Source organism: Piliocolobus tephrosceles, chromosome 11 (assembly GCF_002776525.5).
Source record: "Piliocolobus tephrosceles isolate RC106 chromosome 11, ASM277652v3, whole genome shotgun sequence".
In the NCBI taxonomy this organism is placed as follows: domain Eukaryota; kingdom Metazoa; phylum Chordata; class Mammalia; order Primates; family Cercopithecidae; genus Piliocolobus; species Piliocolobus tephrosceles.
In genome coordinates, this window is record NC_045444.1 from 88,568,178 (window position 1) to 88,583,129 (window position 14,952).

The following is a 14,952-nucleotide window of genomic DNA, read 5'->3' on the forward strand; positions in this document are numbered from 1 at the left end:
ACAGATTCAGAGCCAAAGAGTATGACCCCTGACTCTCTCAGGGCTTCTCAAACTGAGCACATCCGGACCCCAGAGGCAGATATTGTGCAAAAGGTGTAAGTGTTCAAAGTTGTAATAACATGGGCTTCTCTGCTTTTGTTTTGTTTGTATTTTTAATAGATTTAGTTTGGTTTTTTTCAGACAGGCGTGGGAGTTCTCAGCTGACAGTGTGCTTTGACAGCCAAAATTAAACGGTTGTCTAAGAAACAAAGATTCTTGGGGATGATTATATTGTGATGTGTTTCCTACCTAAATCTTATTATTTGGCTGGTTGGGTAAAGAGTGAAGTTAACTCTAACCATGTGGGAACAGCTCTTATTCCATTTGTCCAATCTGATATCTACAGAGATGCCTAGAAAGCTGAAATCTATTACTTCAACCTGGGTTTCTCCCCTCAGCACTCAATCAGCTCTGAGTAAAATAAATAATGCTAATAATCTTAACACCAATATTAATAATAATTGCTAGCCTGTATTGAGTGCTTCCTGTGTAGTGTACTAACGTGCTTACTGTAAGCCTGGCCAGTCAGGCATAGTGTTTTCACTTAAGTACCTTTGGTAGTGGCAGCTGGTATGGCCTCTCTGCCTCCATCTGGAACTGCAGCCTATTGTGACCTCCCGAAAACCTCGATGACTTGAGAACCTGCCATCACCTGCCCAGGAATGTAAGGATTCCCTCCTGGGTCAAAAAGTTTTTGTGTTCCCCAGGAATAAAGGGGGAAAGGCACTTGGATGAATAAGACAGCCACCAGAGGAACTCCATTTTTAGAATTTTATACCTGATCTTTCCTCACAATGTATTTTAAATGCTTATGACAACCACCCTCACCAAAAAACACACAAAAAAATTTTAAATCAGAAGGAAAAACACAAACATTTCACAGAAGTCATTATAGCCTTTGTGACTTAATTTAAGGCTTGACAGAGGGATTCCTGACATAGAGATTTCTGAAAAAAAAAAAAAGCAAAATGATCAGGTTTGTGGTTCTCATTTGCAGCATAGCTATTCCTCAGGGAAATTAAAGGTTTTCCAAGCACTAAATTCTAAAGGAGACTTCTCCTATAGGCTTTTATAGAGTGACATTGAATGATTTAAAGTCTCATATATTTACAGGAAATTCCATTCACCTCATTCAACAAATATTTCTCAAGTTTCTACAGTAAGGCCCTGTACTAGCAGAGCACAGTAAAGAGAATACTCATTTAGCTAAAAAAATAAAATAAAATGCCCAGAACCAGGCCTGGCACACAGCAGGCACACAGTAGCTGATATTGCTGCAATCCATGTGGCTGCTTTTCAGTGTCCTTTTTATCCAGAGGGCATAAGTCAGTTATCATCAGGGCAAACAGTGAGTGACAGCAATCCTACAATGGATAAAACCAACGCAGCACATGACCTTTTACTGGCTGAATTTGATCAAGGATAGAATTCAGAGGGCATGTATCCAGGCATGGTGGCTCATGCCTGTAATCCCAGCACTTTGGGAGGCTGAGGCTGGTGGATCATCTAAGGTCAGGAGTTTGAAACCAGCCTGACCAACATGGTGAAACCCTGTCTCTACTAAAAATACAAAAATTAGCCAGACGTGGTGGCAGGTGCCTGTAATCCCAGCTATTCAGGAAGCTGAGGCAGGAGAATCGCTAGAACCCGGGAGGTGGAGGTTGCAGTGAGCCCAGATTGTGCTGTTGCACTCCAGCCTGGGGGACAGAGCAAGACTCCGTCTCAAAAAAAAAAAAGAAAAGAAAAAGAAAAAGAAAGAATTCAGAGGGCATAAAGGAATGAATGGATAGTTACATGTTCCTAACACAGTCTTTCTTAAAAGTCACTTTCTTTTTCCAGCTAATCCTTTGATAGAAGAAATTTCAGTTAAATAATTATATGCCATTCAATTAAAAGCATAAATATGCAACCCCGAAGAGCAAACTATTTCTCCCACTGTCTAAGTTTTAGGATTTATCCTGAGGAAACCCCAAAAGTGAAGACCAATCTTTCTAATCTTCCTTACCATGGGATATGCAGAAGAAAAAGTTGACTAAGTATGTCAAATGTCAGGCACAGTGCCTGCAGAGAACAGTGCTCGATGTTGGTTCACTTGCCCTCTTTCTTTCCACCAGAGTTTTTCTTTAGTTTGGTCCTGTTGGTTTGCTCTTTTCAAAGGGGCAGAGATTATGATATACACCACCTACACAAAGGACTTCTGGGATATGGGCCTGAGTCACCCAAGAAGTTGAGCGCTGTGTATACATCTCTTCTTCCAAGAGAAAGAGAAGGGAAGGCTGAACCAAGACTATTTGGCCAGGAGACATCAGCCAGCATCAGTCATGTGAGTGTAAACCCCTAAAAGCTTGGTCTGAAAGCCCTACTTGGCGCTCATCAAGGATACCATGTACAGTTGTATAGATTGCTCACTATATGAGGGCACCTGATAAAGGGGATGAGGGAGGCACTGAGGTCCAGCCTGTGGTCTGCTTACCAAGCCCTGCACAGCCACACTGGGCTGCATCCTCCTGAAGGATGGAACATCATTTCTAAGTCCTTTTTTTTTTTTTTTTTTTCAAGACACGGTCTCACCGTGTTGCCCAGGCTGCAGTGCAGTGGGGCGATCTCGGCTCACTGCAACCTTCGCCTCCCAGGTCCAAGCAATTCTCCTGCCTCAGCCTCCCGAGTAACCGGGATTACAGGCATGTGACACCACTCCCAGCTAATTTTTGTATTTTTTCAGTACAGACGGGGTTTCACCATGTTGGCCAGGCTGGTCTCGAACTCCTGACCTCAAGTGATCCACCTGCCTCAGCCTCCCAAAGTGCTGGGATTATAGGCATAAGCCACTGTACCCGGCCCCATTTCTAATTCCTACAAAGGTACTGAGTGGGTAGTCTGCCATCCTCTCTTAGGAGGAACCACTGTGTTGTTGTTCTAGCCCATGGGGAAAAGTGAAGACTGACATAGTTGTGGTCATCTGCCTGAGGTTTCCTGAAAGTTAGCAAATAATTCTGCAGTGAATAAAGCTGGCTTTGATTTAGAATAGTTAACCATTAATCATGACAACACCAGTCTATCAAAGGTGAAAACTGTTTCACTTTGATCCAGCTCTGTAGATCATGATTTAGAAACTAAGAAAGGAAGCAGGCCCTAAGTGTTTTTTCTTCCTCTCCTCTTATGAAATTATACCTAGCAGTTTTACATTAAAGGCTGAACCTTTGAATCTCCCCATCGGCTCTGCATTCTCTAAGATTCACTCTTCTACTTCTCCTGGAACCCACACAAATTCCATTCTAAGCCAGTCTGTCACCTTGTTCTACATAATCTTCTTTGATGGATTTTTTTCATTTCCTATACATATCATGGTCCCCTTCCTTGATTTTTCACCTTTAGGAGAGGGATTTGATTGACAAGTCCAAGAGAAAGAAAAGACCCAAGAAAGACAAAACCAAAGGACCCAAAAGGGAGAGAGAAGGAAAGGTCTACAGGGAAGCAGAGGCTGCCATTGGTAAGAGAGTGTGCCTGCAAGTAACAGCCTGGAGAAGACTTCTGTTAGAGATTGGGAGGTAGTATGGATAATTAACATGGATCCTACCGAACAAACTCTCTGTTTTGAGTCTCCTTGACTACTACAGCTAAGATGGTATTGCAGCCTTACGTCATGTCAGTATCTTAATAGACAGAGATACAGGAAAACGGGGAGCCTAGAGGCCTGTGATCACCAAGAAAGGAAATTATAATAATAACAGCATCTATTTACTGAATACCTACTCTATTAGGACTCTGTATATGTGATCTCATTAAATCCTCACAACATCTCCATGAAGGAAGTGTTATTATTATATTCATGTAGCAACTGAGGCTGAGCAAGGTTGAGTGACTTACATAATATCAAGCAGATCAGACAGTAAAGTGGTAGACCCAGGGTTTCTCCTTTCCTATGTGACTCCCAACAGACTACTGCCACTGCCTCCAAAAAATAATAACTATATCACATAATCGGAGTATTGGGTAGTGAGAGCATTTGGGAAGGGGACGGATGCCACAAGTGTTGAATGATTTTCCAAGCTACGGTTTCTGTCTTGGTTCCCTATGCTGAACCTAACCAGAAACTCGGATTTCTTTGCTTCTGAAGACTTTCTTTAGCCTAAAACTTAACCCATCCTTTACTGCCCACATGATTCAGAAGACCTTCCAAACAAATCCAGTGCTGCCAGAAAGGACAGCAATGGATATGCTCCTGAGCGAAACCTATTTTTGAGATTTGCTTGTTCATCTCTTGCTGAGTTTACATTTTTGTAGCCCATGACTTGGGTAGCATTAGCGGAATTAGGAAAAGGAAATACTTGTGGTGCCTCCACCAAAGGTGAAGCGAAGGAAGGGTCCTTAGGGTATGGAAGGCTGAACTTTGCCAGGTTACAAAGCTGCAACCTCAAGTCAGACTCTCAAGGCATGACTTCCAGCTGTGTGTACAAGCCTCCCCTCTGGACGGTCCTGCCCCCTCCATAAGTCAGAGTGAAATAGAACTTTTTTGTCTTTTTTTAAGACGGAGTCTCACTCTGTCACCCAGGATGGAGTGCAGTAGCACAAACTCGGCTCACTGCAACCTCCGCCTCCCGAGTTCAAGCAATTCTTCCACCTCAGCCTCCCGAGTAGCTGGGATTATAGGCTCCCGCCACCACGCCCAGCTAATTTTTGTATTTTTAGTAAAGATGGGGTTTCACCATATTGGCCAAACTGGTTTCAAACTCCTGACTTCATTAATTGCCCACATCAGCTTCCCAAAGTCCTAGGATTACAGGTGTGAGCCACCACGCCAGCTGAAATAGAACTTATTTAATAGCAAGACAGTTGAATGTCAGTTGATCCAAAGAGGATAAGGTAGGTTCTCAAAGGATGGTCTGTGAACTACTCTTCCCAAAACACTTGGGGTGTTTGTTACAATACAGATTCCCACTGAACCAGATTCTGGGGCTGGGGCCAGGAATCTGCACCCCAGGTGAATCCATTGCATGCTAACTTTTAAAAGTTACTAAAAAGGGGCCAGGCACGGTGGCTCACACCTGTAATCCTATCACTTTGGGAGGCTGAGGTGGGCGGATTGCTTGAGCTCAGGGATTTGAGAGTAGCCTGGGCAACATGGCAAAACCTTTCCTACAAAAAATACAAAAATTAGCCAGACATGGTGGTATGCCTGCAGTCAGCTACTCAGGAAGCCGAGGTGGGAGGATCACAAGCCCAGGCGGTCGAGGCTGCAGTAAGCCATGATCGTGCCATTGCACTCCAGCCTGAGCAACAGAGCAAGACCCTGTCTCAAAAAAAAAAAAAAAAAGTGACTAAAAAGGATGTCTAGTGATCACATTAAGTTAACTCAACTATATCTCTATCCCCAATTGTTCTCCCCCAGGAAAGTCAAAGGACTCAAAGGCTAAAAAAAAATTAGAAAAAAAAACAAGACCCCAAAGGAAAAGGACACAGAAGGAAAGAAATCTGGAGACAGCGGCAGAGCTGAGTGGGCCTAATGTCAACTCTGAGGAAACAGAAGACACCTCAAATAGAAGTTCCTTCGCTTCAGACTCCTTCGTAGAGGACCCTTGGCTTTCTCCCAAATATGATGCCCAGGAGAGCCAAGTTTCTCTAGATGGAAGATCATCACCCTCCCAGATTGCACCTGTCACTGGCAACATGGAATCTAAAGAAGAGAGAAGCTGTGAGGACCCTTCCAAGGTAGGGTCTGATGTCCTCAGCTTGACAAAGGAAGTTCTGTTCTCACTTGGCACGACTGCCGAGGTGGGAAAAGCTGCCCCTAATTATATTGCGCTTACGAAAACAGCTCGACTACCTAATGGTTTTATTGTTCTACTTTGGTACCTGACCCCAGTAAGAAGCCAGACCCAATCAAAGATGCAGGGGTAGCAAAGCCCCTCTGAGGTGATGATGCATTCTGTGAGGCCTGCACATTGCCAGGGCAAGTATCCACCCTGTAAAGAATAGGAAATGAGCACAGCACCCATCTCTGAGAGGTACAGGACTCACGGTTACAGGGAAACATGGATACTGGCTGTCAGAGCCGAGCATATTTCCTTGACTTAGGCTAGGGCTCATCTATTACTTGCCTCCCAAAGGCTGTGGAAATTCCTGCTTTCCTAATCTGCGTTTCTGCGGTACACAGCTGGAACAGAGAGAAGAAGCTTGTACACATATAGTACACCTTTGTACACAGCTTACAATAGGTGTGTAGTACACCTATTGTACACAGCTTGTACACCTGCTTTTACAAGGTGCTTTCGCGCCGGGCGTGGTAGCTCACACCTGTAATCCCAGCACTGTGGGAAGCCAAGGAGGGTGGATCACAAGGTTAGGAGTTCAAGACCAGCCTGGCCAACATAGTGAAACCCCATCTCTACTAAAAATACAAAAGTTAGCCAGGCTTGGTGTTGAGCACCTGTAATTCCAGCTACTCGGGAGGCTGAGGCAGGAGAATCACTTGAACCCGGGAGGCAGAGGTTGCAGTGAGCCAAGATCACGCCACTGCACTCCAACCTGGGTGACAGAGAGAGACTCCGTCTCAAAAAAAACACAAAGTGTAAGAGTCACTTGGTTCCAGGGTCCTTGATTCTAATGTAGAGGTCTGAAGAGAAAAACTGAGTGTAAGGAAAAATTACCCTTGAAAATTGCTGCAATTAGGCCAGGTGCAGTAGCGCATGCCTGTAATCCCAGCACTTTGAGAGGCCAAGGCAGGAGCATTGCTTGCGATCAGGAGTTTGAGGCTGCAGTGAGCTATGATTATGCCACTCCACTACACTCCAGCCTGAGCAACAGAACAAGACTCAATCTCTAATCAAAAAAAAAAAAAGAAAAGAAAAAAGAAAATCCCTGCAATTAACTAAAAAAGAATGCCATATAGATACATCTATAAGTAAGTCAGTCAGTCAGTAAGACCAAAACAGCCCATTTTTCCTCTGCTGTTGCAATAAATTACTATTTCTTCCACTGAGACTAAGGTACTGAACTTCATTTTGACATTTTTTACAAAAAAATTACAAAGTAGCTTTAAACACTACAAATACACACACAGCTAAGCCACTACAGTTAAACTCACACATGTTACATTAACCTTTACAACCACCCTTGTGAGCCAGGTATGATTAGCCCCATTTTACAGATCCAGAAATAGAAACTGGAAAGAGTTAAATGCAGGTTGCCAGAAATTGCACAACCATTGAGTGGTAGAGCCAAGACTTAAGCTTAGGTCCTTTGACTCCAAGTTCAGGACTCTTGTCACCATTTTAAATTATTATGTATTTACTTATTTTATGGCTCATGGACTTCCAAAAAGGATTCCAGGAAGATTTTCCTTTATAGTTCTCAGTCCCTCCCAGTTGCCTGGATCACACAATTCTGCTCTGCACAACAGATGAAAATTTTAACTTATGGGCAAAACTTTTCTGAATCTGCGGGATCATCAGCATTTCTTAGATTTATTGTCAATCCATAGCACTATGCTGCCTCTGCAAAGGCTAAAAAGCAAGGAGGTTTTTCTCTGAGTTGGATACACAGAGTTCCTGCAAGACTTGCCTCTCAAGGTTCCCTTCATAGGCATATTTCTGAGGAAGAGGCACTAGGGAGAAAAAGAAAGCTATGACAACCTTCATATAAACTGAAAGAACAACCTTCCATTGGAAAGGTGAGTTTCTATGGGATTAAATGTGAGTCTGACCCATCTAAACCTAAAATTTCCCCCTGGTAAAATAGCTTCTTTTTTTTTAGAGGGAGTTTCACTCTTGTTGCCCAGGCTGGAGTGCAATGGCGCAATCTCGGCTCACTGCAAACTCCACCTCCCGGGTTCAAGCAATGTTCCTGCCTCAGCCTCCCGAGTAGCTGGCATTACAGCCACATGCCACCACACCTGGCTAATTTTGTATTTTTAGTAGAGATAGGGTTTCTCCATGTTGATCAGGCTGGTCTCGAACTCCCTACCTCAGGTGATCTGCCCACCTCAGCCTCCCAAAGTGTTGGGATTACAGGTGTGAGCCAATGCGACCGGCCAGTAAAATGACTTCTATCTAGAACCTGTGGTTCCTAGCTCTAGCTTCATGTTAGAATCACTCAAGAAACTTTTTAACAACTGAGGCCTTCCACCTAGAGATTCTCATTGGTCTGGGTAGAGTCTTGGCCTCAAGTAGTTTTGTTTTCATATATATATAAATATAATTTTTTTTTTGACAGAGTCTTGCTGTGTCGCCCAGGTTGCAGTGCAGTGGTAAGATCTCAACTCACTGCAACCTCCGTCTCCTGGGTTCAAGCAATTTTCCTGCCTCAGCCTCCCGAGTAGCTGGGATTACAGGCCTGTGCCACCACGCCCGGCTAATTTTTGTAGTTTTAGTAGAGATGGGGTTTCACCTGTTGGCCATGCTGGCCTGGAACTCCTGACCCCAGGTGATCCACCCACCTCGGCCTCCCAAAGTGTTGGGATTATAGGCATGAGCCACAATGCCCGGCCCCTTGTTTTTATATTTTTGAGACAGAGTCTTGCTTTGCCACCCAGGAGTGCAGTGGCATGATCATAGGTCACTTGCTACCTTGAACCTCTGGGCCCAAGCAATCCTCCCACCTCAGCCTTCCGAAATGCTGGGGTTACAGGCGTGAACTACTGCACCCAGCCACAAGTAATTTTTGAAAGCTCCTTGGGTGATTCTAAAGTGCAGCCAGGGATGAGAACTCTAGAACCTACCATGTACTGGACATTATGTTGGCACTTTCATTATTTCAGCTAATCCTGGCAACAGACCATGAGGAAGACAATATTGGGAAGTTTAAGTTGTGATCCCTAAATCCCAAAGCAAGTAAGAGGGAGCGTTGAATCCAGGTCAGTCAGACCCGAAAGTCCAAGCTGGTGGTGGCTAAGTCTATGCAGCTATGGGCAGAGTGTGGCGTCTGTTTTGTGATTCCATCTTTGATTAGAGACAACACTATCTTGGGTGGAGAAGGGCTCACTGCTGAGACAGACCCATCTGTTTATTGCACTGAGAATACTCTGGTTTCTTAGGCCCTCCTCACTAAGAGGGAGCAGGAGAAGGCTTCCTGGGACAGGCTTCGAGCAGAAAGAGCCGAGATGAGGCGGCTGGAGGTGGAGAAGAAGAGAAGGGAGCAGGAAGAGCAAAGGCAGCTCCAGCAGGAGCAGCTGGAGAGAGCCAAAAAGATGGAGGAGGAGCTAGAGCTGGAGCAGCAGAGACATGCAGAAGAGATCCGGTAGGTCGGGCAAGCCAAAGAGACTACAGCCATGTTAGGAAGCAGGAGAAAAAGGCAGTGGTTGACCTCCCCTAGGGCCAATGTTTGGTTCTGAGACTCATGCCCTGAAGTTAAAACAGCATATGTCATTGTTCTCTATCCTCAGTTTTCCTAGGAACAACACTGACCAGAGATAAGCTGCAGCGTCTCAACCATGTGCACTGATTGATACACTCTGCTGAATGTCACTCTCTTTCAAGTTTATAACCCCATGTGAGGGTTACTCACGTTGATGACCCTGAGATCTTCTTGAGAAGGCTCTGAGATTCAGTCCAGCAAACATTTGTCAAGCCCCTGCACTTTGTTGTCTGCAACGTGCTAGGCCCTTTCACAGGCCTCAACTGCAATTTAATCTTCACAACCCTGTGAGGCAGGAGTTTCAAAATCATAAGCATGAAAAATGAACTTAAGACCCCTGCCCCAGAGCATAGAGCTGTGTACTGAAACTTCTAGGTTTCCGGTTTCAAGCCCACTGGGCTCTTTGCTCTTCAATCCTGGCCTCCCTTGGAAAACTGAGTCTCCTGGGAATAGGGTGCTCCCTGTGGCGTGTGGGCTGCACGGTCTCCCCCATGGGCACTGTCTGTTGGCTTATCTCACAAGGATGCCTCAGTGTTTTCTGCCATTTCCCTGACCATCTTGTGTTTTCTTAGCTTGAGGAAACAGAGACTCCAAGAAGAACAGCAGCGGCAGGAGGAGGAGAGGAGAAAGCAGCAGCTCCGGTTGAAAGCAGCCCAGGAGAGAGCCCGGCAACAGCAAGAGGAGTTTCGGAGGAAACTGCGAGAACTACAGAGAAAAAAGCAGCAGGAGGAAGCCGAGAGGGCCGGTGAGCGGGTTCTTGAGCTCTTTGCCTCTCTCTTCTATTTGGGGCAGAAACATTTTTATCCAACTGTGAGTGTTCATTGATTCCTATCCTAGGCGTTAGTGTGTTAAGCACTCTAAATAATATATAAACTATTTTTTTCAAAGTGATTATGTGTGACTATAGTGTGTTAATATAGATGTAAATAAGAAAGTGATGACTTGCTTGTGGAAATGACTCCAGAGTCCTGCTCTCAATCCAACAATCTCCTGAACTGGGATCCTGCCCTTCCCTTTGCCCTTTCGGCATTGCTCAGGAGGTACCTAAATTGGAGACACAGTCCTACTCCTTGCTTCCTTCCCGAGCAGATGGAAACAGCCACAAACATCTGGCTAGCTTCAGGGCAGACTTTCAGGTGCTGATATGTGGAATCTCGCCAGCCTCTTTTTAAAAATCATTTGTTTGTTTGTTTGTTTGTTTGAGTTGGAGCCTCGCACTGTCGCCTGGGCTGGAGTGCAATGGCGTGATCTCAGCAACCTCTGCCTCCCAGGTTCAAGCAATTCTCCTGCCTCAGCCTCCCGAGTAACTGGGATTACAGGCACCCACCACCATGCACGGATAATTTTTTGTATTTTTAGTAGAGCTGGAGTTTCACTCTGTTGGCCAGGCTGGTCTCGAATTCCTGACCTCATGATCTGCCCGCCTCGGCCTCCCAAAGTGCTGGGATTACAGGCTTGAGCCACTGCGCCCGGCCAGGGAGCACCAAGTTTCTCTAGACCCTGATCTGACACTCCTCTCTAACCCAGCTTCATACCACCACATAAACACACCGGGCTCTGGAAAAATTCTTCCCCAAGGCTTTGTATTAACTGCATAGTGTACTACATGTAGTAGGTGCTTAATAAAGGACTCTTAAATTAGTAAATTAATGCCTAAGGTACTCCCCAGAGAGGATGTGGCAGCCTGCTAGCAGGTAAACTGCAAAATTTCTCACAGGGAGTCCTTCAGAATCACAGATTTGAGAATTGGATCAGAAAATTGTTTTCCCCAAAACTGATCCCTGCTGAGCCCACCCCCTTCTCTATTCTGCAGAGGCAGAGAAGCAAAGGCAAAAGGAATTGGAAATGCAGTTAGCAGAAGAACAAAAACGCCTGATGGAAATGGCTGAAGAGGAACAACTGGAGTACCAGCGGCGAAAACAGGAAGCAGAAGAGAAGGCTCAGCTGGAGGCAGAGGAGAGGAGGCAAAAGGAAAAGGAAGCAGCAAGACTGGCTCTGGAAGAAGCCACGAAACAAGCCCAGGAACAAGCCAGGTACTGGACATTTGGGCAACAGTTGCCATACGGGGATGGTCCAAGGGCTTCACTGTCCAGTGCTTAGTGCTAGCCTTGCACTGCCTTTAGACAAGAAAAGTCCCCCAACCCCAAGCATGGTTTGGAAGACTGAAAGGCATAGAGGGATTCTTTTGCTGCAAATGTCAAGGATTCCTCCATGGCTTAAAGAAGTTGTAATGAATCTACAAGGGAGTTTAGAGATATCTACCTCAATCCTCTAGTTTATAGATGAAAAAAGCAAGTCCCAAAGAGGGAAAGGATCTTGATCACGGACAAACGTGACTTAGGGACAATGCCAGGACCAGATCTAAGACCTCCTGATTTCAAACCCACTGCCTTCCTTGATGTCTACTGAGTGCCTGTTATGTGCCAAACACTGTCCTAGACACTAGGAATTCTGGAGTAAGCAAGACAGAAGGTCTGTCTTCCCATCGCATTTACATTCTAGGGGTGGGAGTGGGGACAGACTCTAAACAAATATTTTTTAAAGCCAACAATAAATGCTATACAGAAAAAAATTTAAATATGTGACAGGATGCCGGGCACAGTGGCTCACACATGTTAATTCCAGCACTTTGGGAGACGAAGATGAGAGAATTGCTTGAGCTCAGGAGTTCAAGACCAGCCTAGACAACTAAGTGAAACCTCCATTCCTACAAAAAAATCAAAAAATTAGCCGGGTGTGGTGGTGAATGCCTGTGGTCCCAGTTACATGGGAGGCTGAGGCAGGAGGATCACTTGAGCCTGGGAGGTCAAGGCTGCAGTGAGCCAAGATCAAGTCACTGTACTCCAGCCTGGGTGACACAGCAAGATTCTCTCTTTTTAAAAAAAAAAGGCAGGGGGTGCTGGGTGCAGTGGCTCACGCCTGTAATCCTAGCACTTTGGGAGGCTGAGGCAGGTGGATCACCTGAGGTCAAGAGTTTGAGACCAGCCTAGTCAACATGGTGAAACCTCATCTCCACTAAAAATATGAAAAGTAGCTGGGCGTGGTGGTGGGCGCCTGTCATCCCAGCTACTCGGGAGACTGAGGCAAGAGAATTGCTTGAAACTGGGAGATTGAGGTTGCAGTGAGCCGAGATCGTGCCATTCTACTCCAGCCTGGGCAACAAGAGCAAGGCTCTGTCTCAAAAAAAAAAAAAAAAAGGATGTGATAGGATTGCAGGTGGCTTATTTTAATTGGTTAACCAGGGCAAGACCTCTCAGAAGAGGTGTCATATATGGTGAAACTTGAATAACAAAGAGCCACCTAAATATCTGGGAGAAAAATATTCCAGCAAGTAAACAGTAAATACAAAGGTCTGAAAAAAGAAATGAGACTGGCATGTTGAAAGAATAAAAGACAGTATGGATGGAATGAAGTGAATGAAGGGCAAAGAATACTTCTAGATGAAGTTAGGGATGTGGGCCAAGACCAGATCTAACATGAGGGCCTTGTTAGGAGAAAAAGCACAGAATCCAAGTCATCCGGGGCCAGGGGAATTTTCCCCCTTTAGTCTCCTACAATAGTGATTATCATTGTATCTTTCTGATAATAAAAACTGAGGTATGTATTTCAATTGACTCTTCAAAAAGCTAGGTCCTCTATAGTTGCTACATCGTGAACTTCCCTTCCTTAGTGAAAGCAACTAATAATCATCCCTCTGTAGAATCACCAAAGTTGAAGGGTAAAGAGGCACAACCCAGAAAACTGTGATTCCAAAGTTAACTGTAAATACTTTTCCCCTTGATATTTGTCCACAACTTAAGCTGAATCTAAGATGATAAATACTCTTTAGGGGACCAAAAAGAGAAGGCAGCCAGTGCAACTCAATGTCAAGGTTGTCTACTAACCTTGAGTTCTTCCTTCTCTGGACTTTCCTCAGCTGTTACGTGAATTACAAAATGGATCATTAGGAAAGCCATGACTCCATTTCAAAATTATGTATTCCATGTACCATAGAAGCAGAATCAGATTCCTAAATATTGAGACCACAGGCAAACTATTGGGAGTTCCAACTTTTCACGAGAAGAAAACTGACAGTCATCCAAGGGAAAGCTGGGCAATTTATAAGGCTAGTCCAAGTAGCTGAAAGCAGAGAACCAAATAACTAAAGGAATGAGGGGAAGAGCCTCACTCTACCAAGACTCAGGAGAATTTGATACTAACTGGCTTTATTTCATCTTCACTGTGACACTGGCCCTGGTCTTTAACTTCTCTGGCCCGTTTCCTCACCCCACCCCACTTTTTTTTGAGACAGAGTCTTACTCTGTTGCCCAGGCTGGAGTACAGTGGCACAATCTCTACCTCCACCTCCCAGATTCAAGAGATTTGTGCCTCAGCCTCCCAAGTAACTGGGAGTACAGGCATGTGCCACCATAGCGGCTAGTTTTTGTATTTTTTATTTATTTATTTTTTCAAATCTTCAAAATAGTGTTTATTCTACATTTTTAGCATAAAATTCCACAAGTTAACTGCACCACAGTATAGAGAGAGACATACAATGCTGAACATCCAGAACAGTCAATGGTACAGTCAGACATCACATATACAGAACTCACAATTTAGATGAACTGAAATTACAAGACAAAATAAAATCTAATTTCAGAAAATAAAAATCAAAACATTGAGGATCCCTGAAATATTCTTAAGCCTAATGAGATTTCACTGGACTCAAGTCATTTTGTAGTGAGGCATTCACAGTATGACCTTATTAACCCAGTCTAGGAATTTTGGGGAGCCGAATGAGTGGCTGCATCAGACACTCTGACAAAAAAAATGGTAACCAATTTTTGATCTGAAAACTCCTCTTAATTTGGCTCTGAACACATCAATCAGGCTTTTGAAAGACACCCTCCTCCTTGCCCCTCTTTTTTTTTTTTTTTTTTTTTTGAGACAGAGTCTCCCTCTGTCCCCAGGCTGGAGTGCAGTGGCGCGATCTCGGTTCACTGCACCCTCTGCCTCCCAGGTTCAAGCGATTCTCCTGCCTCAGCTTCCTGAGTAGCTGGTATTACAGGCACCTGCCACCACGCCCGGCTAATTTTTGTATTTTTAGTAGAGATGGGGTTTCACCATGTTGGCCAGGATGGTCTCTATCTCTTGACCTCGTGATCCGCCCACCTCAGCCTCCCAAAGCGCTGAGATTACAGGTGTGAACCACCGCGCCCAGCTGCCCCTCATATTTTAAACCAACTGTTGTTCACAGTACAGTTTGCACGATATCTTTGTTCAAACATAGCTGTTTTTCTGGCACCAAAACAAATTTGGGTTAGGTTCGTGTATGCAGAGACAACCTATGAGGAGGGTCCAAAAGGCACCCTCCACTTTTACCTGAGGAAATACGAAAGCAGAAGTAATGGGATCTGTGCTTGGGGCACAGAGTGGGTTTCAGAGGATCCTTGTGAAAGACTAGTTAAAAGATGACAAGTGGGGAGAAGTGTGAGGAAAGAAGGAAATTACTCTGACTTTCTGTCCTGCACCATTGATTCAATGGAGACTGGCGGGAGGAAATAGAAGACTAGGGTTGGAGAT

At 44.7% G+C, this 14,952-nt stretch overlaps 1 protein-coding gene across 1 annotated transcript in view; it reads left to right on the top strand.

Moving 5' to 3' along the window:
* The window catches only part of KIAA2012 (KIAA2012 ortholog), a 138,612-nt gene that overhangs the window by 119,331 nt on the left and 4,329 nt on the right, over positions 1-14,952 (top strand). Inside the window, exons 16-22 of the mRNA XM_023216912.2 lie at positions 5-95; positions 2,197-2,362; positions 3,415-3,529; positions 5,429-5,748; positions 9,071-9,273; positions 9,963-10,135; positions 11,204-11,423. Of these exons, the coding sequence (XP_023072680.1) occupies positions 5-95; positions 2,197-2,362; positions 3,415-3,529; positions 5,429-5,748; positions 9,071-9,273; positions 9,963-10,135; positions 11,204-11,423 (1,288 nt within the window). The remainder of the gene's footprint in view (positions 1-4; positions 96-2,196; positions 2,363-3,414; positions 3,530-5,428; positions 5,749-9,070; positions 9,274-9,962; positions 10,136-11,203; positions 11,424-14,952) is intronic.